We start from the raw sequence: 24,692 nt of genomic DNA on the forward strand, positions 1-24,692 counted from the left end.
AAACCTTCTGGAGAAGAGAAGGGCCTTCCTGGCATCAGAGCCAGGCCGTGCTGGGGGCGTGGGGACTGAAGCCAGCAGACGTCCCGTCCTAGAAGGGTCGAGCGCTGCCTGGGCAGGTGGCGGTGGCCCGGGCCACGGATGGTGCACCCTTGGCCTTGAGCCACCTGTCCGCTGGGTGCACTTTGGGCTGTAGTTCACCCTCCAAAAACTCGTGGAGCTGTTGGGCTCCACAGAGGCTGCGCCTGCCATCCCAGCAGCTCGGGGGGCTGGGTCCCAGTCCCAGGCCTGCCTGGGCAGCTCAGCAAGACCCTGTCTCAAAATTCAGAAAGAGGGGGTGCTGGGCCGCAGCTCAGAGGGAGCCCTTGCCTAGACGGTGAGGCCTGGGTTCCAGCCCGGCGCCCCAAAAACACTAAAACCTCAGTCCGAAGCCACCGCGACGGCAGGGGACGTTCCCGGCACTGTGGGCCTAGAGCCCTGCGTCTTGGCGCAGGGCCCAGCGTGCACTGGACAGCCGTGGAACCCAGGCCCAGCGCCCGCATCGGGCCCTGACAAGCCGATGAGCTGGGCGAGGAAGCCGGGCTCCAAAGAGGGCCTGTCCGTCACCGAGGCCCCACCAGAACCAGGCTTCGCACAGAGGCCGCTGCCGCCTGACGCGTCACTTCTGCAAGGACGCCTGCCCAGCCATCGTGGACAGAAGCCACCCTCTTCATCGATCCTGCAGCCAAGGATAATTGTTTGGCAGCGACGCGTGCGACCCTCCTGAGTGGCCCTCACTGGTCCCCCTTTCCTCAGCCTCCTCGGACCTGCTCAGGTCCCTCCACTGCCCATGCACCTTGCCGCCCTCCCCAGCCCCCTGCTGGGTTGGCGGCTGGGTGACCGAAGCTGGGGTGGACGGGCAAGCTGCCTTGGCACCCCAAGTTGGGCTGAGACCGCCAGGCGTGACCATCCCCACCGTCCTCTTTTGGAGCCTGGGGTGGCAGCCAGGGCCTCCTGCCGCGACCTGGTGGGGGACCGTATCTAAAGCAGGGTCTTCCCTGAGCTGCTCAAGTCCACCTGAGGCCCTTTCAGTGGCCCTGATGCCATAGACGGTGTCCTTACAGGAAGAGGAAAGGTGGACCAGAAGGAGGGGCGGTGCGCGGCCTGTCCCCGGGACACCCTGGACTGGAACTTGTGCTTCCTGCCCTGCCGTGAAGTTCTGCTGAGGGCGCGGCTCCCTCGGTGGCTTGAGTGACAGCCCCGGAGCCGATGGACAGCTGTGCTCAGCCTGCCTGGGGACCTGGAGATGCAGCTTGCCCCCGGGGGCCGGGGGACTGCCCTGACCATGCCAGCAGCCAGCAGGGCCTCCTGGCCTCCCTCCCTGCAGAGAGGGTTTGCTGTGACCCTTGGACCCACCCGCCATAAAGCAATCACCAGGATGAGGTGGTGGCTGGACATGGAGGGGTGGGGCCAGGCCGGAGAAGTGGGCACTGGGAACAGAGGGGGCTGCCCCCAGCGCTGGCCGGGGAAGCATGCTGGCCTCCCAACCTGTCCACACAGACGCTTCCAGAGCTGGCGCTTGGGGACCACCCTGCAGGCCCAGCTTTCTCTCTCTGACGGAAGGCCCCACGCTGCCTTCCTGCCCTCACCTGGCCCTGGCTCCTTCCTCTCCAGCCCACGGCTCCTTGTCGCTGTTCCTCCAACCTCAAGGCTGTTCTCTGAGCTCCAAGCACTGTTCCCCCCCACCTTCCCCATTGCTTCTCTGGACTTTCTTTCCCTTTTCTTAAGTTTTCTTTTGAGACAGGCCCTGGCTGAGTTGCTGAGGCTGGCCTCAAACCTGCGATCCTCCTGCCTCAGCCTCCCGAGCTGCTGGGATGTTGGCAGAGCCGGCCTGCCTGGCCACCTCATTGTGCTGTGCATGGCCACTCAGTTGGACTTCTTTGTTTCCTCGCCTGTAAATGAGGCTCTAATGCCTCCTTCCCCTGCCCTGGAGCATTAGTGCCATGGGGAGGGGGCACGACACTGTCAGTTGTGATCGCTGCGTCCGTCCCCAACGCCCGGCATGCAGCAGGTGCTCCAGGAACAGGGGACAAGGGTGAATGTCCTCCTTTCTTCGAGGGTGGGGATCCTTCTGTCCCCCCTCATGGCACTGGAGGCCTGGTGGGGACGTCCCCTCTTCCCACCCCAGAGCAGAGGCCAGAGCTTCCTGGAACAGCCGCCGGTGCAGGAAGAGAGCTGGGCGGCCACGGGAGAGGCCTCAGCCGGCGTTGCCCAAGAGGGGATCAGAGTCCGGGCCACGCCCACGTCACGAGGGAGTTGCTCATCCCCTGGCAGCGCCCGAGGGTCCCGGAGGAGGAGCGGAGCGGGAGGGAGAGGCAGGGAGCCTCTGCTGTGTGAACCCCCGCCTCACAGAGGGAAGCGCGGCCAGCCGGCTGAGAGCGCTCAGGAGAGGGTGGCTCAGGGACACCTGGGGCCGCTGGGTGTGCGCCCCCTCCTGGCTGAGGTGTGACACCCCTCACCGCGACCCTGAGAGCGACAGGCGGCATCGACTGGGCGTCACGAGACTGCAGCTTGACACATTCCCGCAGACACCGATGCCAGTCGCAACAGCGGCAGCGGAATGTCGCAGGTTGTGTGTCCTTTCTTTCCGCAGTGGGGATACAACCCCTGAGCCACATCCCAGCCCTTTTTATTTGAGACCAGGTGTCACTAAGTTGCTGAGGCTGGCCTTGAACTTGCTGTCCTCCTGCCTCAGCCTCCAGAGTAGCCAGCCTGACAGGCGCGGCCCCCACTCCAGCTGTTCAACAGTGTGCCTCACCTTCATTGCTCATCTCAGTGTGGATGCTAGTTTCCATCTGTCATCCTAGATCCGTGTTTGGGGTTCATAAAATGTACTTACAAATACAGATTCCCGTGTCCGGGGTTCCGAGCTCAGGGGAGGAGCCCTAGCCTGGCATACCTGAGGTGCCTCGTGGTACTGCAAAATAAAAAGTTAGATTAAAAAGGAAAAGTGGTCCATCCATGAATGGAGTGCCTATTTTTTTGTTTGTTTATTTATTTGGTACCAGGGATTTGAACCCAGGGACACTTAACCACTGAGTCACATCCCAGCCCTTTTTACATTTTATTAGAGACAGGGTCTGGCCGAGCTGCTCAAGGCCTCACCAAATTGCTGGCCTTGAACTCATGATCCTCCTGCCTCAGTCTCCCCAGCTGCTGGGATTACAGGCGTGCGCCACTGTGCCCTGCTCATTTTGCACTTTCAATTAATTAAAATGAAGTAAAATTGAAAATCCAGTTCACAGTTCCATGTCCCTACTCCAACTGTTCAAGAGTCACCTGTAGCCTGTGACCCCATATTGAAAAGGTGGGTCCAAGCCAGGGTGGTGGCCCACACCTGTCATCCCAATGGCTCGGGAGGCTGAGGCAGTGGGATCGGGAGTTCAAAGCCAGCCTCAGCAACTGAGCGAGGCCCAAAGCCACTCAGTAAGACCCTGCCTCTAATAAAATACAAAAAGGCCTGGGGATGGGGCTCAGTGGTTAAGCGCCCCTGGGTTCAATCCCTGGTACCCCCCAAAAAGAAAAGAAAGTGGGTCTGCTCTATGAAGGCAGACGCCAGCATGACGAGTTCTGTTCTCGCAGTGCCGGATGGACCAGGCCCACAGCAAGCCGCTCGGACGCTCCACCACGGAGCCACACCCGGTCCCAGATGGTTAATCTTCGGGTTTTGCAAGCCACACGACTTCTGCCGAGATTGCTCAACTCAGCGGATGCAGCTTGAAAGCAGCTAGAAATGATGTGCACACAAAAGGGCGTGGCCATGTGCCAATAAAGCTTTATTTATAAAAGCGAATGGGGGCAGGGATTGGCCTGAGGAGGCTGGTGCGTGGAAAATGCACAGACATTCGAATGAATGAACATTCATATCCTTAATCATGTCCTTCTGCCTGAGGCAGAGTAGATGCTCAGTAAAGGCTTGTTGAGTGAATGCTTGCCACAAAGATAAAGAAAATACAGGATGGGCCCGACGATGGTGCAGGTTGCGATCCCTCTGTCCTTTTATTTTTTATTTTGAGACTCAGTCTTGCTAAGGTGCCCTGGCTGGCCTTGAACTTGTGACCGTCCTACAGCAGCCTCCTGAGTTGTTGGCATGACAGGCATGTCACCCTGCCCAGTGAGGGGTTTAAAGAAAGTAGTCAAGGAGGGATTCACAGAGGAGGTGAATTTGAGCAGAGATCTAAAGGAGCCAGACGTGGAAAGTGCTAAGGAAATGTATTCTAGGAAGAGAAGACAGTGCAAAGGCCCTGGGGCAGGACTCCCCCAAATGCGGGCAAGGGCAGCACGGAGTGAGAGAGAGAGTGGTGGGTGATGATGCCCCATGTCAGGTGTATCGTGGCTGCAGGTGCAGCTCAGTGGAGAGCTCGCCCGGCGTGAGCACGGCCCTGGGTTCATCCCCCGCGCATAAAGGCGAGATCAACTAAAACGACGTTGCCAGCTTCTTGTTACTGTAACACGTACCTGAGATGATCAGCTTTCAAAGAAGAAAGGTTCCCGTAGGCTCATGCTGAGGAGGTTCTAGTCCAGGGTCACCGGGCTGCTGCTTTGGGCCTGTAACAAGGAAGCACATCGTGGAGGTGACCCTGTGGTGGGGCGGAAGCTGCCACACGGCAGCCGGGACGCCGCAGGCAGGGAAGGGGCCCAGGTCCCACAGTCCTCAGGGGCACAACCCAGGGACCTCACCTCCCAAAGGAGGCCCCCAGGCCTACCCTGTGGGCTGTGGGTCCAGGCCGTGGCTCAGGGTCACCGTAAGGAGAGACGCCTGGGAGGAGGTGAGGGCAGAAGTGAGGGCGGGCAGCGGGGCCACCCTGGCGGGGTAGGGACAGACCCGGACATGGGCCAGGGGCGGGGGGCGAGGGAGGGCAGTGGACACACAGCTCTTCACAGGAGCAGGACTCAGTGGAGGGGCAGCCCCGGGCCCCATCAAAGGGGGTCAAAGCCAATGGGGGCAAGACAGGGAGAGGTCGGCCCCAGGCCGGGCGCTGGCGGGGTGGGGCCGCGGCGCCACTGAGACACCACACGGGAGGACTCGCCATGCCAAGCACTTACCACCCCTTGGGTTTGGGCTGTGTAGGATACGCGTGACCCAGTGCTGGCCGTCGGGAGACTGGACCTCAGGGACGCCGCCCGTCCCTGTCATCCTCCCGCCCGTCAGGCCTGGGTGCCAGTCCTCCAGAGCTCCCTGGCTGTGTGAACTTGGGTGGGTTGCTCAACCTCTCTGAGCCTTGGTTTTCTGTTCAGGAAAATCCAGGTATCTCCTTGCAAGAGTTCTGTCGATCGCACACAGAAGGTGCTCAGGGCAGAGCCTGCTTCACAGTCACACGGTTGTTATTGGCCACAGGGTGAAAACATAGGGTTAACTTTTCTTTTGAACAGATGAATGAATTCTCACCCGGTTCACAATTCCGAAGGCGTAGATGAGAAAACAGCGAGAGATCCCCCTCCCCCCCGGCCCCTGCGGCCTCCTCTCGAGGGACGGCGCTGTTCCAGAGCAGGATCTCACCCTCTCTTTCTCGCTCTCTCTCTCCCCACTTTGGTACCAGGGACTGAACCCAGGGGAGCTTAATCACTGAGCCACATCCAGCCCTTCTGTTTTTTAATACAGGGTCTCACTAAGTTGCTGAGGCTGACCTCGAATTTCCCATCCTCCTGCCACGGCCTCCAGTCACTGGGATACCAGGTGTGGCCACTGCGCCCAGTTCAAATGCTCGTTCGTTTCCTGAAGCCTCTCGCGAAGCGTTCAGAAGCCATCTAGAGTCAATAAGTATGTTTTTAAAAATGTGAAGGGCAGCTGTCTTTGGGAAGGGGACGAGGCATGGTGACCCCCTCGAGGTCTGAGGCCACGGCCTTCCTCCCAGTGGGCTCTCGCTGCGGGAGGAGGAAGGGGTCCAGCCAAGGGTGCCGTGTTCCCTGGAGTGGCACAGGGTGACAGGAGGCCGGGAAGTCCAGAAGTCAGACGTCACCTGCTCGCCGGCGCCAGGAGCCTTCACCCAATGCTGAGTACACACCTCCACCCCCGGACTCGCCAAGGCCAACCCAACAACCCTGAAAAGCCAACGCGGAGGAGAGAGGAAACGAGAAACCTGAGGCCAAGGCCGAGGTCGCCAGGTCACGGCCAGCGGCCGGAGGGGGGCTGTGGCAGGACGGCACTGTGGACGGGCGGGTCCCTCTCTGCCAGGCGTCCTGGGCACTGCGGGGTGCTGAGTGGCATCCCCGGCTCCGTCCAGGTCTGGACACCCCAGTACCCCACCGAGGGGCCCCAGGCACCCCCAGGGCCCTGGGTTGCTCATGGGATGCAAGTTATTGCCAAGAGAGGCGCACCTCAGCTAGGCTGGGCCCCTCCCTCACCTTCCTTGCCCCCCGAGTGACCACTGGCCCATCGGGGACAAAAGCCGACCTGCGCTTCTCCAGAGTAAGGGGGCTGCTGTCCACCTTGGTGCCGAGCCTTGTGCCCTGCACCCAGGAGCCTCGGTTTCTCATCCGTCTCACGTTCCCAACAGCTTCCTGCCATGTTTACTCCAAACCAAACTCCCTCCCACAGCCTGTGGCCCCTGCACGGCACACCTGTCCCCTCACCGCCTCCCTCCTCCTCTCCCCACACAGCTCGCCGTCTGCCTCCAACGTGCCAGCCTCATCCTGCCCCGGGGCCTTTGCACGGGCTGTCGCTGCAGGCTGGTGCGGCCTCATCCTCCAGGCCTCTCCTCCGGGGGGCTTTTCCGGCCCTGCATGGCTCCCCACCACGGTGGGTTTCGTGTCTTTCTCATTTAACTGACACTTGTCTGCATCTACATCTAGCTATGTCTAGCTTGTTGCTTTACTGCTAGTGACTAAAGCAGTAGCTGGCACACAGTAGTTGCTCGACAGGTAAGAACCGAGCACCTACTGTGTGCCAGGTCCTTTCCCAAAGGGGATTCAGCACTGAGCAAGAGACTATCCTGGTCCCTAAGGTGCTTACATCCTAGGGAAGGGATCAAGGGAAGACAATAAAGTAAACAAACTAAATTTAAAACAGTGGAGGGTCCAGTAAAAATGCAATATGATGGAAAGGTGGTCAGGGCTCCTCTGTTGGGGGCAGATGGCTCTCACTGGCCGAGTTGGTTCATAAACAATGCATGTGCACAAAAATGCCAAGGGCATGACGACCGGGCTGGGAGGAGGATCCAGGAGGGTTCCTGGCAGCGAGTGGTGCAAAGGCCCTGGGGCAGGAAGTTTAGCTCGATCAATGTTTGTTGACCAAATGAACGACAGATAATTCTAGAAGGACTTGGCTGCACGGATTCGGCAGTGGAGGGCAAGGAGCAGGGCAGTCCCTGCTGGTCTTGGAGGCTGGGCAGAAGGTTAGCAGCTCAGATGAGAGAAGGGAGTTCCCCAAAGAGGGATGGGTTTGTTCCAATCTGGGGACAGGACCCACCCAGGGACCCTGAGCTATCTCGACCCGACGTCCGGTGACTCTGAAGAGAAACAGTCCACGAAAGTAGGGAAGAGGTCGCGGCACAGCCCAGACACCCCAGACTTTGGCCTTTGTCCCCTGCAGGCCGGAAAGCACACAACAGAGATAACGGTCCTCCCGCCCCGCCCCCTGCCGGCGCCTCACTGGCCCTTGGCCCTGTCCGTCTGTGCTGTCCGCCAATCAGCGCCCGGGGCTGGGCGGAGCGCTCCCGGGGCCTATTTCAGCATCTTTTGGGGGTGGTGGCCGGGCACAGCCAGGAGCCAGCCGAGCCGGGGGCGCTGCGCCGGGTGGGTGGACCTCAGGCTCAGAGCAGAGGCCCGGGCGCGTCAAACCCAGCTGGCCTGGCCAGGCCCATGGATGGGGACCTAGCTGGAAAGGTGAGCCCTGGTGGGGGCTCCGTGCCAGGACTCTCCGCAGCCAGAGCCGAAGGGAACCGCGCCCATCGTGCCGATGGGAAGACCGAGGCCGGGACGGCGGGCCGCGGGCGAGGCCGGCCTCCCTTCTGGGCCACTCCCGTCCTTTCTCCAGGCCCCTCTGTCGTCTCGAGGGGCTCGGCTGGGCAGGGAGTGCAGGCAGGGCGGCCCGGGCCTCTCTCCAGTGGTTTTTAAAGAACTCGGCCCTCGCGGCTCTGGTGTCCCACCGTCCAGATTCGGGGGTGAGGCCAGAGGGCAGTAGCCGCCGGCCCAGCTTGGGGCTGAGCTGCGCCGCAGCTGGGGTGGTGCGGAGAGAGGCGTGGGCCACCCTCACGCGTCCCTTTCGCCCCAGATGGCTTCCCCCGCCGGTGCCATGGGCCCCATGGACAGCCTGGAGCTCCTGGACCTCCTGTTTGACGGGCAGGATGGCGTCCTGAGACGCGTGGAGCTGGCCGAGGGCTGGAGCCTGGCCGACCCGGTGAGGAGAGCCTGGGCCACCGCGCGGGGCGGCAGCCCATGGGGACCCTGCGCAGCGCTCGGCCCACCTCGCCCTGTTCCCACGAGGCACAGTTTTTCAGGCAGCATTTGTGCCCCGGTACAGGCGCGGGTGGGGGCTCAGAGAGGGCCAGGAACTCATCCAGGGTCACTCAGCAATTTGGAACTAGGGCCAAACTCAAACTTGCGGCTTGTGCCTCACTCTTCTCCGTGCTGGTTCTTTACTGCGCTGGAGCCCCAGTAACCCCGGGGTCCAGGGGCTTGCTACACCTTGGGGAAGGTCGCCTCTCATTCCCGCCTCCCTCTTCCTGGCAGCAGGTGCTGCCCGGCTCAGACTCCGACGACTTCCTGAACTCCATCCTGGGCCCTGGAGACTCCGTTCCCAGCTCTCCCATCTGGTCCCCTGCGGCCAGTGACAGTGGCATCTCTGAAGACCTTCCCTCTGACCCTCAGGACACCCCTCCACGCAGTGGGCTGGCCACCACCCCGCCCAGCTGCCATCCCACTGAGCCTGGCAAAGGGCCCTGTCCCTCCTACCTGCCCGGGCCTCCCTGCCCCGCCGGGCCCTCGGGACCCCAAGTGCTGGAGGCCTCCGTGGCCATAGACCTGGGTGAGCTGGGTGGTGGCCCTGCCTTGCTCCGGGGGGCGCGCTGGGGCCATTTTCTGGAGGGTTCCCGCCCGCCCGGCACTGCTCCTGGGCAGGGGCCTGGCCAGAGCACGCAGTGCCCTCTTGGTTGGAGAAAGGCCCTATCAGATGCCACCCGGCAGATCAACGATCATTTACTGGTGGGCCAGGCAGAGATGTGTGGCCACCGGGCCGTCCTTTGTCCTTTGAGTCTTGCAAGGAGCTCTGTGGGTCTGAGAGGTGAAGCCTCCACCCCAGGCCACACAGCTCCACCCGGCCCGGGTCAGAGCGGGGCTGACTTAAGTAGGCTGCCCGCTCTCGGTGGTGCCAGGAGGGATGCCGCGGGTGGACCGGCCTCCCCATCCTGCGGCGGGAACAAGGCCCCGCTGGCTGCCCAGCAGACTAATCCCGGGCAGTGAGAGCCACTGGGTCCCAAGTCCTTTCCCTCTTGGTACTGACGGATGTGCTGGATGAGGTGGGGTTCCATCTTACCTCCGAGGGGACGCTGTCCCCTCGGCCCCGGCCCTGGGACCCCCAGCTCTGTCAAGAGCCCTGAGCACGTCGAGGCTGCTCAGAGAGACTTGCTGGGGAGGCGGGTGGAGTCTGGGCACTGAGGCACCGCCTGACGCCTGCCTGTCCCTGTCCCCTCCTGCCCTGGTCAGACGTGTGGAGCGCAGGTGGCCTCTACACTGAGGAGCAGGTGGACGCACCCTCTCGCTTCAACCTCACCGTGAAAGACCTCCTCCTGTCGGGCGTCGGGGACCTGGTGAGTGGCCAGGTCGGGCAGCAGGGAAGCGGGGGGGGGGGGGGGGGCGACTGGGAAGTGTCCAGGTTCCCCACCGCTGGCTTGCAGGGCTGGGTCCATGGGGAGCCCTGAGAGGACGGAGGCCAGGAGGCTAGGAGCCACTGATGGGCACTTGGCATCTCCTGACGAGGCTGGCGGCCTTCACTATCTGAATTCTACTTTCAAGACAATAGGCGTAGGGCTGGGGAGATGGCTCAGCTGGTAGAGTGCCTGCCTCGCAAGCACAAGGCCCGGGTTCAATCCCCGGCACAAAAAAAGAAAAGAAAAGAAAAGAAAATGGGCTGGAGGTTCCTGGTTGGCCCCACGTGCCCAGTGCTGCAGGTGTCCTGCACCGGCCCTGTGGTCCTGTTCTGCTCACTGCACCCTGGTGGGGGGCCGTCCATTCTGCCGAGGGCTTTGCACACCTGCAAGACAGGCCCCCCATTTTGCAGATGAGAAAGTCAAGGCCCAGAGAGGTTAAGCCACGAATCTAAAGTCACACAGAAAGCAGGTGGCTGAGTCAGGTTGGAAATTCCCTTTATCTGCTGCCAAAGGTCATCCCGACAGTCTCCAGGAAGGGCCTCTGGTGACTGGAGACACAGTGAGCACGGGCCACGTGTGTCCTTGGTCTCTGGGCTCTCGCGGTCAGGGTGGAGAGACTCTGCTCGTGTGCTGTGTGGAGGAGGGAGAGCGAGGGTTGCTGCAGGTCCAGGATGGCTTCCTGGAGGCGGTGCCACCGCAGCAGCCCTTGAAGGGTCGGCGAGGAGGACTGTGTGGGCGGTGAGCACCCCCAGCCCAGTGTTGGGGGTGGACCCAGGGCCTGGGGGTGCCCGGCAAGGTCCGCCACTGAGCTGCACCGTGGCCCATTTTATTCCGAGGCGGGTCTTGCTAAGTTATCCAGGCTGGCCTCCAGCGCGGCATCTTCCTGCCTCAGCCTCCTGCGTAGCCGGAACAGTAGGAGTGTGTCCCTCCCCTGGTGATGGCTGGCTGTTAGGAAAGCATCACTTTTCATGTGTTGTTTCCGGGGGCCGCGGTCGGGGAGGGGGCCGCACTGCTTTTCAGATGAGAGCTGGGTGGGCAGAGCAGGGCCTGGGGTTCTAGGTGTGGAGTTTGGACTGAGCCGTGGTAGATGGCCCGGCCCGGGGTGATTCATGGGGTGGAAGCAGCAGGAAGGGGAAGGGGGGGGACAGGCAGGCAGTGTCCCCAGCCAAGTGCCCAGGCCAAGGTGACAAAGTCCAGCCTGCCAGGAGGGACTCTGCCATGTCCCCTTGGAGGGGGAAGAGCAGTGGGCAAGCGACAGGAGGGACGCCAGCTCACCTGCGGGACATGAGCCTCCCGCAGCCCCCCCAAGCCTGCTTCCCCGCAGGGTGCGGCGGCCTGGGCGGGGCGGGGCTCGGGTTCCATGGTGTGCCCTGTTAAGACTTGACACTCAGGGGACAGATTTCTTGCATGTTTTATGTTTATTTTTCATAATTGAAATCGAGGGTTTTTTGAGAACCGGGCAGGCGAGTGCGCGCACTCGGTCTAGGTTCTGAACGACCGTGGTGGAAGGGGGAATTTTCAAGCCCAGCTGCCAGACGGCTCTCACACAGGCCCTGGTCTCTTCTTCCCCTGGCTCCCTCGCCTTCCCTGTCCCTCCAGGCTCAAAGCCACACGCCACACACGATGCTGTTCTGCCCTTTATTTTGTTAACTTGGCATTTCATCCCGATTGCTGTGTCAGGGTGTGGAGGACGCCATCCTTCTTCTCCGCTGTGTAGTGCTCCATTACTCCTCTAGAGGCCACTGGTCTCCCTGCCTCCAGCTCCATTCTTGTTTTTTCTGCAGCAACAGCAGCACCTGGCATCCTCGCTGCGACCTGGGAGTGGGCAGTGTCAGGAGCTGGTGCTGACGGAGGATGAGAAGAAGCTGCTGGCCAAGGAGGGCATCTCCCTGCCCACCCAGCTGCCCCTCACCAAGGTTCGGGGGGACACGCGGCCCCATTCTCTCCCTGTCCCTCCACACCTGTGGTGGTCTCCCACTTAGACCACAGCACTAGAGTATTAGTTAGGACGGAATTCCCACCTGAGCTCAGTCAGAGCGGCTGATGCTCCACCCCGCCCCCAAAGGTGAGCTGTAGCCGAAGCAGCCGGGCTGGATGCAAAGAGCCCTCCTTTGTCCCCGCGTCCCCAACATGACTTGTCCCGGCCTCTCTGAGGTCAGAGCTTACAGACAGAGTGCCCGCAGGCCAGGTAGGTCCTGCACACAGGTTTTGCATCTTATCAATCTTAGACTCAGTTGCTAACTTTTTTCCAATCGGGAGATTTCCCAAAAGAACCTCGCGCCCGTGGCCGTGCTCCCGGGGGCTGAGCGGCTGGGGAGCACCCGCGCTGGCGCACTCCCTTCGAGGACTTTTGGTCGCTGGCTCCTTCTTTAACTTTTAAAGATGTCGACGGACGCAGTATTTTATTTGTTCATGTGGTGCTGAGGCTCGAACCCGGCGCCCCACCGCGCACTCCCAACCCCAGCGCCGCCCGCTGACCCAACCCGGCGGGCCGCAGGGCAGGTGCGGCCTCCACAGCGGCCACCAGGTGGCGCAGCCCGGGTCCGTCGTAGCTGCCGACGCGGCGCCCGCGAGCGCCGAGCTGGGCCCGCAGCACCCGGGGCCTCCCGCGCGCTGCAAGACTAGCGGGCAGGCCGGCCTCCGACCCCCAGGACCGGGTCTGGCCGGACGGCTCCGGGGCAGCAAGGGCACCGTCCCGGTGGCTCAGCCCGTCCCCATTTCACCCGCAGTACGAGGAGAGAGTGCTGAAAAAAATCCGCCGGAAAATTCGGAACAAACAGTCGGCGCAGGAGAGCAGGAAGAAGAAGAAGGAGTACATCGAGGGGCTGGAGACGCGGTAGGCCGGGCCGCGGGCTGGCTGTCTCTTCTTGAGCCAGTCACAGGTCCGTGTCCCGGGAAGTGGCCCCTCCCGGGGTCCGCACGACGTTGTCCACAGGCCCTGCTGCTTCAGGCTGGGACGCCAGTGTCCGGGGCTGCGCCTTCTACCTCCTCCGCGTGTTTCCTTGTGACTGCTTTTATTTTGGGGGTCGATCTTATCAGAAGTGTGTCCATTTTATTATTCTTATCGAATAATCGTTATAGAAATAATTCTTGTTCATAACCCTCATCTAATAAGTTTCTGCCTTTCCTTCCCGACCCGTTATACGCAATATGTATGCTTGGCACTGGGGATTGAAGCCAGGGCTGCCTGACCACTGAGCCACATCCCCAGAACTTTTTTTTATTTTGAGACAGGGTCTTGCCAAGTTGCTTAGGGGCCTCACTTAGTGGCCGAGGCTGGCTTTGAACTTGCAGTCCTCCTGCCTCTGTCGTCGCATGGCCACCATGCCTGGCTATATCCTTTTTTTTTTTTTTTTTTTTTTTTTTTGGTACAGGGATTGAACCCAAGGGTGCTTGACCACTGAGCCACATCCCCAGAACTTTTTATATTTTATTTAGAGACAGGGTCTTGCTAAGTTGCTTAGGGCCTCACTAAATTGCTGAGGCTAGCCTCAAACTCAAAATCCTTCTGCCTCAGCCTCCCAAGCTGCTGGGATTACAGGCATGTGGCAACCCCGGCCCGCTATGTCCTCTGTTTGTGGAGGGGCTTATTCTGTTGTTCTCTTACTAATGCTTAAGTGTGACTGCTTGGCGCTCGGCTGGATAAGAGCTATGCCTTTCCCTCTCAGCACTGCCTTAGCTGCATCCCACTTTTAGCGATGGACCAAGGGTCTCATGCGTGCTGGGCAAGCATTATGCCGCCGAGCTGCATCCCCAGCTCCTTAAGGTTTTATTTTGAGACAGGGTCTCACTGAGTGTCCCAAGCTGGCCTCAAACTTGTGAACCTCTTGCTTCAGCCTCCTGAGCGGGCGGATGACAGGTGTGCATCCCCAGGCCCGGTTTAAAGGAGCACTTCCCACAGGGGTTCACTCCCTCTGCAGCTTACTATGGCCCATTTCTGCAAAGGGACTCTAGATCCTTTCGCACCCTCCTGGAGAACAAAGCTCACAGCTCTATTGCTACCTATGCGGACAACAAGCCTGTGGTCCAAGAGTCTCGGCCTGGAATGAGGATTCCCCTAGGACCCCGTGCTCCCCTCCGTCCCACTGTCCGCGCCCCTCTGTCGGGCGTCCACCCAGCTCACGCTCACGCTCAGTCCCCAGGTGGAGCATTCACGTCTCACTCAAGGGTGCTGGCGGGTTGGACGGCTGCCCAGCCCGCGCCCAGGCCCAGGAGGGGGCTTGCTTCTGGCCGCCTTCCCTCCTTTGGAGGTTTCGTTTCTCTCCATGGGGCTGGGATGGAACGAGGGCGCATGCGTGCTCAGCACCTGCGCCAGCCCAGCCCAGCCCGCAGTCCTGCCTCCTCTGAGCCCCTCAGTCGCTCGGCCTCACCTCACGCTCCAACCACACGTGAGCTGACCGATGTCACTCCCGTTTCATAGCTCAGGGGACAGAGACCGATGAGGAGTGGCTCCAGGTCACGGGAGGGCAGGGCTGTGGCTTGGGTCTCCAAATCTTCCTCTGGAAACTTCACTGAGTCCTGAGGCTTGGCCTCGACTGAAGCCCACCCTAACCTGGAGATGGGATCTGGGTTCAAGTCCCGGCCCTGCACAGGTGCCAAGGCGTGTGCCTGTGGTCCCCAGTTAGCGGGGAGGCTGAGGCGGGAGGCTTGGCGCTCCCTGGGAAACTTCAGCGGGGACGGTTGGCGACAGGCATATTCTGAGGTCACTGGGCTGTCGTTCCTGCAGGATGTCAGCCTGCACTGTCCAGAACCAGGAGCTGCAGAGGAAAGTCCTGCACCTGGAGAAGCAGAACCTGTGAGTCCCTGTCCGGGGGTGTGCAGGGGCGCAGGAGGAGGGGGAGCAGGGCAGGGATGAGCCCAGCAGCAGGAGGGATTCACGGGAGGCACTCCCTGCCAGTGCAGGGAGGGCTAGGCAGGGCCAGGGGCCTGCAGGAGCAGAGCCACCATGCCCATGCCAACCCAGCACCTAGCCCATACCCGCCAGAGTTAGGGTCACTGCGACCACAACAGGGAGGAAAACAGCCCCTCCACCAGAAGAACTGAGTCTATTAGGAGACGAGCTCAAGATGGACAAACTAGGTGAGAAATCCTTCCGGCAGTGATGGCCCCCGGAGATACGGGGCAGAGTGACATGCTGGAGAGCCTGGGAGGCTGCTCCAAGGTGGTCACGTGAGGCAAGGCCTGAAAGAGAGAGCCAGCTGCCAAAGTACCTGGGGACAGTGTCCTTGGCACGGAGAGCCTTCTGTGCAAAGGCACTGGGGCAGGAGGAGCCTGTGTGACCGCAGCAGAGGGAGGTGGAGGAGGGAGGAGAGGCAGGGCGGGCTTGGGCTTTGACCTCCGCCAGGGTGGGACACCTGTGGGTGGGAGAAGCCAGCTGACATCTGCCCTCTGGCCCTGTGTGAACTGTGAAAGCAGGAGGTGGGCAGGAGGGGCAAGGGGACCACGGAGAGCCTGGGGTGACCTTCTCCAGAGGGGAGCAGCGGGACCTTGAGAGATGGAAGGAATGCAGACTCCGTGAGGCCGGGGACCTGGGACATGGACCTGTAGGGCTCAGCCCGGGCCTCCTGCTCCCCCAAGGTCTCTGCTAGAGCAGCTGAAGAAACTCCAGGCCATCGTGGTCCAGTCCACCACCAAGTCAGTGCAGACCGGCACCTGCACAGCGGTGAGTCCCGTCCCCGCCAGCGCCCTGGGCAGAGGGCCGCGGAGCAGACTGTGTCTGCGCAGGCGCAGTGCTCAGGGCTCTGGGGCCTCGGTTTCCCTGCCTGGGAGAACTTGCTCTTTGGAAGGGGGAGGGGCGGGAGGTGACGCCCCCTCTCTGGCAGGTCCTGTTGCTGTCTTTCGCCCTCATCGTCCTCCCCTCCATCAGCCCTTTCGCCTCCAACAAAGCCGAAAGCCCAGGGGACTTTGCTCCCGTGCGATGTAAGTGGCCCCGCCCCCAACCTCTTCCTGGCACACCCCCACCCCGGGACACCCCTGTGCCGCCGAGCTCCGAGGCTGGGGGCCAGGACTCGGCCCCTGACGGCATCCCTCCTGAGCCCCCAAACTCTGCTCAGTCTCCTCCAGAACACTGCACAACGATGCCTCCTCCCGTGTGGCCCCGGACACCGATCCGGGCTCCGAGGCCCCAGGCCCCTGGCCCGACGCTGGCGTGCCCCACAAAGGGTCTCCAGGCAGCCTCGGGATGGACTGGGGCTTCCTGGACATACTGGCGCTGGGCAGTTCAACAAGGGAGCTGGACAACTCGACCCTGGTCCTGGGCAACTCGACGGAGGAGCTGGGCCCGGCCACCCTGCTGGACTGGGTGGCGCCTGAGCCGGTGCTCAGCACAGGACGGGCAGGGTTGGAGGTGGCGGGGGAGGAACTGTGAGCATCCCCCGGATGTGCCTCCAAGTCCCTCTGCCAGGGCACTTTGGGGTGCTAAATGGACAGCGAGGCCCAGGCAGCAGAGGCGAGGCCAGACTCTGGTGGACACACTCATCCGCAGGGACTGACGGGCGGAAACTGGGCCAGGGTGTGGCCTCCAAGCCTGAGAAATAACAGAGACCCAGGCCCACGGCTGGCTGCCTGCGGCTGACTCCGTCCCAGAGGGCAAAAGCCCCGGCCACCCCCCGCCCCTGGCCTCCCTGGGGCACTGGGGAAGGGAGCGGCCCAGCCTGCAGGGACCCTGGACTTCTGGACTTCAGAGTGGCCACAGCTCACAACCGCCCCTTTTCTAAGACTGCTGCGACCTTTAATAAAGTATTTTGACAGAACACGGCTGGTGTGGGGGCTAAAGCAGATTTTGGGGTCCTCTGAATGGAGGTGGTGAGGGTGGGGCTCTCCAAGCGCAGCTTCAGCACCTTGGAGAACGGTGCGGAGCAGGGCACCTGTTCCCAGGAGCAGAGAAGCAGGACCTGGGGACCCAGGACGCCTCTCCAGCCTATCCGTGGAGGGGCTGCGCTTCGCACTCGGCTTATTTTAGGATGAGAAAAGCGAAGCATCGGAAGTGACCAGGCCCAGGTCACAGGCAAGGCAGGAGGATGGAACCTGCCCCAGCCCCACCCCCACCCTGCAGGCTGTGCGCAGGCGCCAGATCTGGCGGCAGAGGGCAAAATCAAAGAAGATCCTGCAAAGGAAGACTATACCCACCACCCTGGCCGCGCCCAGCCAGTGCCGGGCCTCGGAATGGGCGGGTGGGGCAGGGGGCGGGACTTATCCCTTCTCTGGGCCTCCCTACTGCTGCATGAAGGGACCGAAACAAGCTCAGGTGCAAGGAAGGAGTTCTGTTTTTATTGCATCGAAGACGTCGCGGGGCCAGGTGGGCCCTCTCCCCGCAGCCCTGCAGTCCGGGGGGAGGTCTGGCTTCCCTCGGGGAGGGTCCCTGAAGGCGGCTTTGGAGACAGATCAAGAGCGGAAGAGGAGTGGGGAGTGTGCAGCATCCCAGGGGGACCCGAGGGCCGAGGGAGCTCATCCCCATTTACGCTGGAGAAGGGAGGAGGGCGTCGAGCCACCCGCTCCCCCGAAGTCCTGAGTTGGAGGCCGGGGCAGAGGGGCAGCAGGCCCGGGGCTGGCTCTGCAGGCTGGCTCTTCCCGGGTTCATCAGAGAGGCCCAAGAGCCACCCCCACAGTGGAGGGCCCACCTGACCTGGGTCTGGAGTCCTGCTTCAGTGCCCTGAGGTCCCCAAGGGACAGATACAGGTGATAGTGAGATGTAAGAAAAGGAGTCCATGGTTTCTAGAAGCCCCGGTCTGTGGCCCTGGTCAGCTGGGAGTCGCCTCGGCCTTCACCCTCTTGGGCGGCCTGCAGGGGGCGGGGCTGCCTGGCGGCTCCCTTTTGGGGCTGGTGGGCTTGCAGCCGTTGTGCTGGGTCCAGGGTTCCATGCTAGGCTCCTGCCTGGGGTCGGCGGGGACTGGATCACTGAGTCGGCTAGGGGGCTCCTCCTTGGGTTCCAGCTTGGGAGTGGGAGGGCGCGGCAGGGGTGGCAGGGCCCTGTCCAGCACACGGGGCCCGTCCCAGGCGGGGATCTCCAGCCCCAGGTGCTTCATGAGCCGGGTCATGACCTGGTCCACATAGCCATGGATGCGCAGGTCAGCATGACGGTCCTGCAGGGCGAGAAGGGTCAGGTGGGGGCAAAGGGTGCGGTGCGGGGCCCTGGGCAGGGTTGGGCTCGGCACCTACGTGCTTGGTGGGCTGGAGGTTCACGATGACCAGCCGGCCTCCCCGGCGCTTGGTGGCCAGCGGCAGGTTCCCACTGGGCCGGATTTGCAGGGAGGTGCCCAGGGTGATGGACAAGTCGGCGGTCCTGGGGCCAGGAGCATGGGCTCAGTCCAGTGCCCGTGCCAGCCCGCTTCCTGCCAGGTGGGAGTCCAGCTTGCCCACCTCCATGCCTGCTGGGCACTCAGAGCCGACTGGAGCCCCTGTCCCGTGTGGGTTGGTGGCTTTCTGCCCCACTCCCCAGTCGCCCACCCTCACCACAGGTGCATCGGGGTCACACCTGCTGGCCTCGTCGGCAAGAGCCAGGTCCCGGTCAGGCAGGGCATCTTCCCAGTCTAGGATGGTGTCTCTCAGCTCCCCCCTGTGAGGGCAGGGGAGGGAGTCAGCCAGTTCTTCACCTGCCCCCCAGGGCCAGGCAGGGGGGAGGGTCACTCACCTGCAGGCCCGCAGCCCCCTTGCCTTGGTCATGGTGCAGAGCCGGCCGGTGGCCTTGAGGCCCATGGTGCCCACAACTGTGTCCCGGACATACTGCCTGCACCAGGGAGAAAGGAAGCAGGACAAGGGGTCTCCTGAGCCCCCTGAGCTTCCCTGGGAAGTGCTTGTGCTTTTACTGAGATGTTCTCTCAGGGAAGCGGGGACACTGCGACCAGAACCAGAGCAGGAAGGAACAGCTCACAAGCCAGGAAGGAGGGCCCTTCTGGGACGCCTGGGACAGGATGCCACAGGCACCCAGGCACGGGCAACAGGTGGGCTTTCGGCAGGTTCCTGCGAAGGAGCCCAGTGACAGCTCAGGGAGTGGAAGGTGCCACGCTGATTCACCTCCCAGAGGCGGGGCTTCCCAGTGGTCAGCGCTTGCCTAGCATGAGCAAGTGGGGCCCTGGGTCCATCCCAGCACCACAAAACCAAAACCAAACCCAAACACTGCAGCTCTGGAAGCGGCTCATGGCCCACAGACAGCTCAAGGGTCAGAGCAAAGGGCAGGAGGTTTGCAACTCCGAAGGTCAGCTGCCCAGAGTGGGGGTCACTCCCTGTTGTGGGCTGGACTGTATCACCCAAGAGGACATGCTGAAAGCTTAAGCCCAGTAATCCAGAGGGTGACCTTGTCTGAAGTGGGGTCACTGTGGCTGTAGTTAGTTGAGACAACGTCTTAGTGGAGGAGGGTGGACGATTGGTCCTTCAAGAAGGGAGAAGACACACAGAGGAGACGGCCATGTAACCTTGACCATGGGGGCAGAGGCCGGGCCACAGGGAGGAGCTGCAGAGCCCAGGATTACGGCCACACCAGAAGCTGAGAGGGCAGGAGGGCCCGGCAGTGTGCAGCGCGGCCCTGCGGGCACCGCGACTGCAGTGTGAGCACACCTATTCTTCGAAGCCACACACTGTGGCAATAGCGGCCCCAGGAAAGAGGCCCCCCAGCTCTCCCGAGGCTGTGCCCACTCGTCCCCTGCCCCTGGGTTTCTGGGAGCATCATTCTAGACTCACAGGCCCTCTACGTCTGGTCACCTTCACCATCTCTCCTAGACTGCAGCAGCCTAGCCCCGCCCCCGCCCGCACAGCCAACCTGGCCCCGCCCCCTGCACGCACAGTCAGCCTGGCCCCGCCCCCCGCCCGCACAGCCAACCTGGCCCCGCCCCCCACACGCACAGCCAACCTGGCCCCGCCCCCGTCCGCATAGACAGCATGGCCCCCGCCCCCGCACGCACAGAGAGCATGGCCCCGCCTCGCCCCGCCGACACTCACGTTTTGCACTTGACACACTCTTCTACAAACATGTTCCCGTGCAGCTCAGCCAGCTTGTCTCTGTGGAAGAGGAAGGAAGAGGCCTGCTGGTGGGGCCTTCCTGGATTCCCAGGCTTGGGGCCTGGGGCTAGGCCCTCCCCTGGGAAGCCTTCCCTGGCCCTGCATCTATAAGATCTACCTACATCCGCTAGCTTCTGGTTCCCTCATCCATGTGCTGTGTATCCCTGAGAAGGTGGCCTAACCTTCCTGTGCCTGAGGAATCATTAACCTCGTGGCTGACCCCACCTCTGCAGATGGGCAGCCATTCTCTTCATAAAATGCCTGCCCGCTTCCACAAGTGTAGGGAGCCTGCTGGGTCACGGGGTTTAAAGGACAGGATTCCGATTCCCAGGGGGCGATGAAAGAAACATGGCATGCGTGACCCTGGAGCACAGGTTTTGGGGGCAGGGATGTGAGAGCGAACCTGTTGCTATCACTTTCCAGCTCAGTGGCCATGAGCGAGCCACTTAACCTGTCTGCCTCAGTCCCTCTGTGAAATAGGACAATGACGTCCAAGTCCTGGGACATCGCAGGTCCCAAACGAGAGGCCTCCCTCTCCGCCTGGGGTGTCCCTGCTCCAGCGCCACCGCCAGAGGAGCCCTGCTCACCTCCCTTCAGGGCCACAGCTGCCCCCACCACCCCGCGTTCTCCAGAATGGCGACCTCCAGCTGACCTGATCCGCTGACCCTGCTTTCTGCCCGCTTCTGCCCCACCACGCAGAGACCCCAGGGAGGCAGGGGACAGTGCTGTCTGCCTGCCCCTGCCCACGTCCCACCCCTGGACAAGCGTGGCACGCAGTAGGTGCTCAATAAGGGAACACCTGTGTGGGGGGACTGGGTGCAGCTTGTGCCCAAGAGGCCGCCTGGTGTCTCCACCCTGGCAAAGATCCAGGGTGGGAGCTGTGGAAACGCACTGGCCACAGCACGAGGACCTTCCTCGCCCAGAGGCTCCCACAGGGCCACCAGGAGCTTCGCACAGCCACGTAGCCACAGGCAAGGACGAGGCACAGCAGGGAGGGGGCCTCCTATCACCTGGCACGGGGAGGGGGGAAGGGGTCTGGCTGCGGGGTGGCGGGGGCCTGGCTCCATCCTCAGCACCAGAGAGCACAGCACCTGAAACCCCGCAAGCTGCAGGCTCAGACCTGCCCTGCCCCCTGCCACACCTGAGAGTGCCACACCTAAGGGAGTCACATCAGAGGGAGCCACACCTGAGGGGAGTCACACTTGGGGGGAGTCAAACCTAGGGGGAGTCATATCAGAGGGAGCCACACCTGAGGGGAGTCACACTTGTAGTAGTCACACCTGAGGGGAGTCATGCCTGAGGGGAGTCACACCTGGGGGAGTCACACCTGGGGGGAGTCACACCTGGGGGAGCCACACCTGGGGGAGTCACACTTGCGATAGTCACCCCTGAGGGGAGTCACACTTGCAGTAGTCACACCTGAGGGGAGTCACGCCTGAGGGGAGTCATGCCTGAGGGGAGTCACATCAGAGGGAACTACACCTAAGGGGAGTCACACCTGAGGGGAGTCACACCTGAGGGGAGTCACACTTGCGGTAGTCACACCTGAGGGGAGTCACGCCTGAGGGGAGTCACGCCTGAGGGGAGTCACACCTGGGGGAGTCACACCTAGGGGAGCCACACCTGAGGGGAGTCACACTTGCGATAGTCACACCTGAGGGGAGTCACACTTGCGGCAGTCACACCTGAGGGGAGTCATGCCTGAGGGGAGTCACACCTGAGGGGAGTCACATCAGAGGGAACTACACCTAAGGGGAGTCACACCTGAGGGGAGTCACATTGTGGTAGTCACACCTGAGGGGAGTCACACCTGAGGGGAGCCAGACCTGGGGCAGCCACACCTGGGGGGAGTCACACCTGGGGGAGCCAGACCTGGGGCAGCCACACCTGGGGGGAGTCACACCTGGGGGAGCCAGACCTGGGGCAGCCACACCTGGGGCAGCCACACTGGGGGCAGCCACACCTGGGGCAGTCAGACCTGGGGCAGCCACACCTGGGGCAGTCAGACCTGGGGCAACCACACCTGGGGCATTCTGCCTCCACCCAGCGAGACTGCTCTGAGGGGCAGCCCCTCCCAGCGGCTGAGAAGACCTAGGGACAGGGGCCTGAGGGCAGCCGATGTGCCGGGGCCCTGGCTCGTGGCAGGCTGGTCGGAGTTACCTGGGGAAGCCGGAGCGCACGTGCAGCCCGTCCACGTTCTGACTGACCAGGAAGCGCAGGAGGCCCACGCGCTCCAGCTGCACCAGTGCCATGTGGGTCTGCGTGGGCCGCGCGCTCTCAAAGGTGGTGTCGAACTGTGGGGCCAGGCCCCGCTCCTCCATGGTCCAGACGCCGCGGGGACCCCTGAGGGTGGCAGGTGGGAGGGTTTGGAGGGAATGGGGAGGGCACAGTGAAGGAGCCGCAGTCGGAGCCGGTGACAGAAAGATTTAGAGACAGGCAGGAAAATCAGAGGACAGAGCAGATCGGACAGAAAACAGCACAGGGAAACCAGAGAGAGAGAGAGAGAGAGAGAAAACAGAGACAGGAAGGGAAGGGGGTGGTCAGGGAGCCAGGGAGGGGGCACAGGACCAGGAACTGACCCTGCAGCTCCGCCAACACCTCCTGCCTCCACGGAGCCTGTCCCCCCCACCCCCCGTGATGCTGGGGTCCCAGTGGACCGAAGCCCTGCCCCATCTTAGGGATCTTATGGGGGAGACAGGTGGATTCTGGCCCTCAAGCCCAGCAGGGTCAGTACTGGGCCACAGGGAGGGACCCGGAGCTGGGGAGCAGCAGAGCTGGCTCCGTGGGGGTGTGGGAGGGGAGGGAAGGAAGGTCACTCAGACCAGGGTGAGTGCTGGGGGGCTGGCACCTGCCTGGGTGTGGGGAAAGCCGAGGGGCCCGGGGGCTGCGGCGGGAGCAGGAAGGGAGGGCCGGGTCAGGAGGGCTCCCCTCCCGCCGTGCGGGCACTGGAACGTGGCAGCGGGAGCCGGGTGGGAATGATTCAGGCCTCAGGATCCACTGTCCTGGGAGAATCTGGGCCTGGGGCCCAGGAAGCTCAGGAAGAGAAATGAAGGCAATTTCCTGCTCCTTGGAAAAGGGTACAGGCTCGGCCACTACGGGGCCACCAGTCTGAGACTCCTGCTCTTCAGCAACAAGACTCGTGTCTAAGGTAGTTGCTGGACTCGGGGGCCAGTTTAGGTAGCACCTGGTCTCACGTCCCCAGAAGAGGAGACTGAGGCTCGCCAAGGCGAAGCTGCTTGCCTGACCCTGTCCTCGTTGCCGGGGAGTACAGAGCTGATTGTCCCTGGGCAACGGAACCCTGGTGTGACCAGGCACGCTGCCCCTCAGTGTGCGGTCTGAAGGAGACCACACTTCCCAGCACCCCTTGCAGCTGGGCAAGGTCAGGGGACCAGGTTCTGGCCGGTGGGGGACAGGAAAGTTGCTGTGGCTTCAAGGGAGCTCTCTGCACCCAGGGGTCTTTCCTCCCTGTACCCGGCACCCAGTCTGGGGGCATAGGATGGACCTGGTGGGTGGCGGGCCCTGCCCGGTGTCCCTCGGACTCAGACCTGAAGTCGGGGATGCCGGAGGCGGTGCTGATGCCAGCCCCCGTGTGGAACACCACCCTGGAGGACTGCCAGACCAGCCTGGCCAGCTGCCACACCTTCCGCTCCAGCTCCTCCGGGGGGTCGAAGACCTGTCCAGTGAGAGAAGGGCCAGGTCAAAACGAGACCCCGGAGTGGAAGGGTCAGGCCACAGGATGACCTGACCCGCCGCACCCCAGGGAGGAGAATGGACAGTAAAACGCAGCCTGTGCTCGCGGTTCTTCCTCTGCCCACAGCCCTCCATGGCTCCCATCTCCCTGGGGTCAGGTGCTCCCTGTGCCCAAAAGGCTCCCCCTTCGCCTCTGTGGGGCTCCGGCACCGGTGATGCCTCCCCGCTGGAAGGAGGGGGCCCAGTCTGTCTCGCTGCCTGCTCTGCCCCCAACACCGAGAGCACACCTGGGCACAGTGGTTGCTCAGTGCGACCTCCTGCAGCAGAGTGGACGGCAGCAGTCCCAGGAGCAGGGGTCCTGAAGACCCCACTCCACGGAACGGACCGCCTTTCCAGGACGCTGTAAGGAGAGGAGTCGCTCAGAGCCCAGGTCCCACCAGTGTGGAGAGGACACCTCCTCTGCACGCCTCCTGTGGGGCTGGACGGATCTCTCTGCCACGTGCCATCCAGGCCCCTCCCACGCTCAAAACCCTTCCCATTCCCCCCGGATCAAGTGCCAACTTCCCAGCCCGGCATTTGAGTCCTGGTCTGGCTTGGTGTGTTTATGCCGGCCTCCCGCCTTTGCCCTGCCGTTTCTTCCGCTGGAATCACATCCCCCTTCTCTCCCATCAGCCGGGCAGACCTTCCCCGACTCGGGTCCCTTTCTCTGTCCCGTTCCCGCCTCCCTGGGAAGTCCCTCCCATTGTCTAGCCGGGGTGCCTCCTGATATTCCCACAATGCCCCGCAACCGTCCGGCCCCTCCCAGCCCGCGGCCGTGGGGACGGCCTCTGGGGACCCCGCCGCTCTTACCTCGGGGAGGCCGCACTTGCCCTTATCCGCATACGGCGATAGGCCGGCCGCGTAATTCACCGACATCGTCGCCGTCCCGACGGAACAATAAAGTTTCCCTTGTTGAGGTTGTTTCCGCCGGAAATGGAGCCGCGGAGGAGGGCACCGCCTTCCGCCCCACCACTTCCCGCAGGCGCAGGGGCAGCTAGTGACGCCGCAGGCGCCATCTTTAGTGCTGGAAGAGAGCAGCTACTTGGCTATGTGGGTCCCTGGGGCCTGGCAGGGCTGCGCAGTGACCCCGGTGGGAAACCACTCACATGAGAGTGCTCCAATCACCCC

General features: G+C 62.5%; 2 protein-coding genes across 15 annotated transcripts; one reads left to right on the top strand and one right to left on the bottom strand.

Annotated features, from left to right (window-relative positions):
* The first annotated feature begins 7,728 nt into the window (after positions 1-7,728).
* Creb3l3 (cAMP responsive element binding protein 3 like 3) lies at positions 7,729-16,611 on the top strand. 2 transcript variants are annotated; one of them, XM_047532568.1, is made up of 10 exons: positions 7,729-7,860; positions 8,249-8,374; positions 8,707-9,001; positions 9,679-9,782; positions 11,627-11,758; positions 12,572-12,678; positions 14,569-14,637; positions 15,420-15,504; positions 15,665-15,761; positions 15,896-16,611. In XM_047532568.1, the coding sequence occupies exons 1-10, from the start codon at positions 7,837-7,839 to the stop codon at positions 16,207-16,209; spliced, it is 1,353 nt and encodes a 450-aa protein (XP_047388524.1). In that variant the 5' UTR covers positions 7,729-7,836; the 3' UTR covers positions 16,210-16,611. The 2 variants fall into 2 exon arrangements, with proteins under 2 accessions (XP_047388524.1, XP_047388525.1); XM_047532569.1 differs by having other exon boundaries at positions 8,710-9,001.
* Positions 16,612-17,070: 459 nt separating this feature from the next.
* Positions 17,071-24,517, bottom strand: Sirt6 (sirtuin 6). Of its 13 annotated transcripts, XM_047532585.1 has the most exons (11): positions 24,208-24,226; positions 23,813-23,925; positions 23,381-23,508; positions 22,684-22,853; positions 21,996-22,178; positions 19,776-19,835; positions 19,135-19,209; positions 18,472-18,567; positions 18,316-18,396; positions 18,000-18,123; positions 17,071-17,923 (listed from the first exon to the last, which is right to left on the bottom strand). In XM_047532585.1, exons 5-11 carry the CDS (start codon positions 22,154-22,156, stop codon positions 17,582-17,584), a joined length of 939 nt encoding a protein of 312 aa, XP_047388541.1. In that variant the 5' UTR covers positions 22,157-22,178; positions 22,684-22,853; positions 23,381-23,508; positions 23,813-23,925; positions 24,208-24,226; the 3' UTR covers positions 17,071-17,581. The 13 variants fall into 13 exon arrangements, with proteins under 13 accessions (XP_047388541.1, XP_047388538.1, XP_047388542.1 ...); XM_047532582.1 differs by having other exon boundaries at positions 22,688-23,508; positions 24,208-24,232; XM_047532586.1 differs by lacking the exon at positions 22,684-22,853 and having other exon boundaries at positions 24,208-24,225.
* Between the last annotated feature and the right edge of the window lie 175 nt (positions 24,518-24,692).

Source organism: Sciurus carolinensis, chromosome 17, assembly GCF_902686445.1.
Source record: "Sciurus carolinensis chromosome 17, mSciCar1.2, whole genome shotgun sequence".
Lineage (NCBI taxonomy): Eukaryota > Metazoa > Chordata > Mammalia > Rodentia > Sciuridae > Sciurus > Sciurus carolinensis.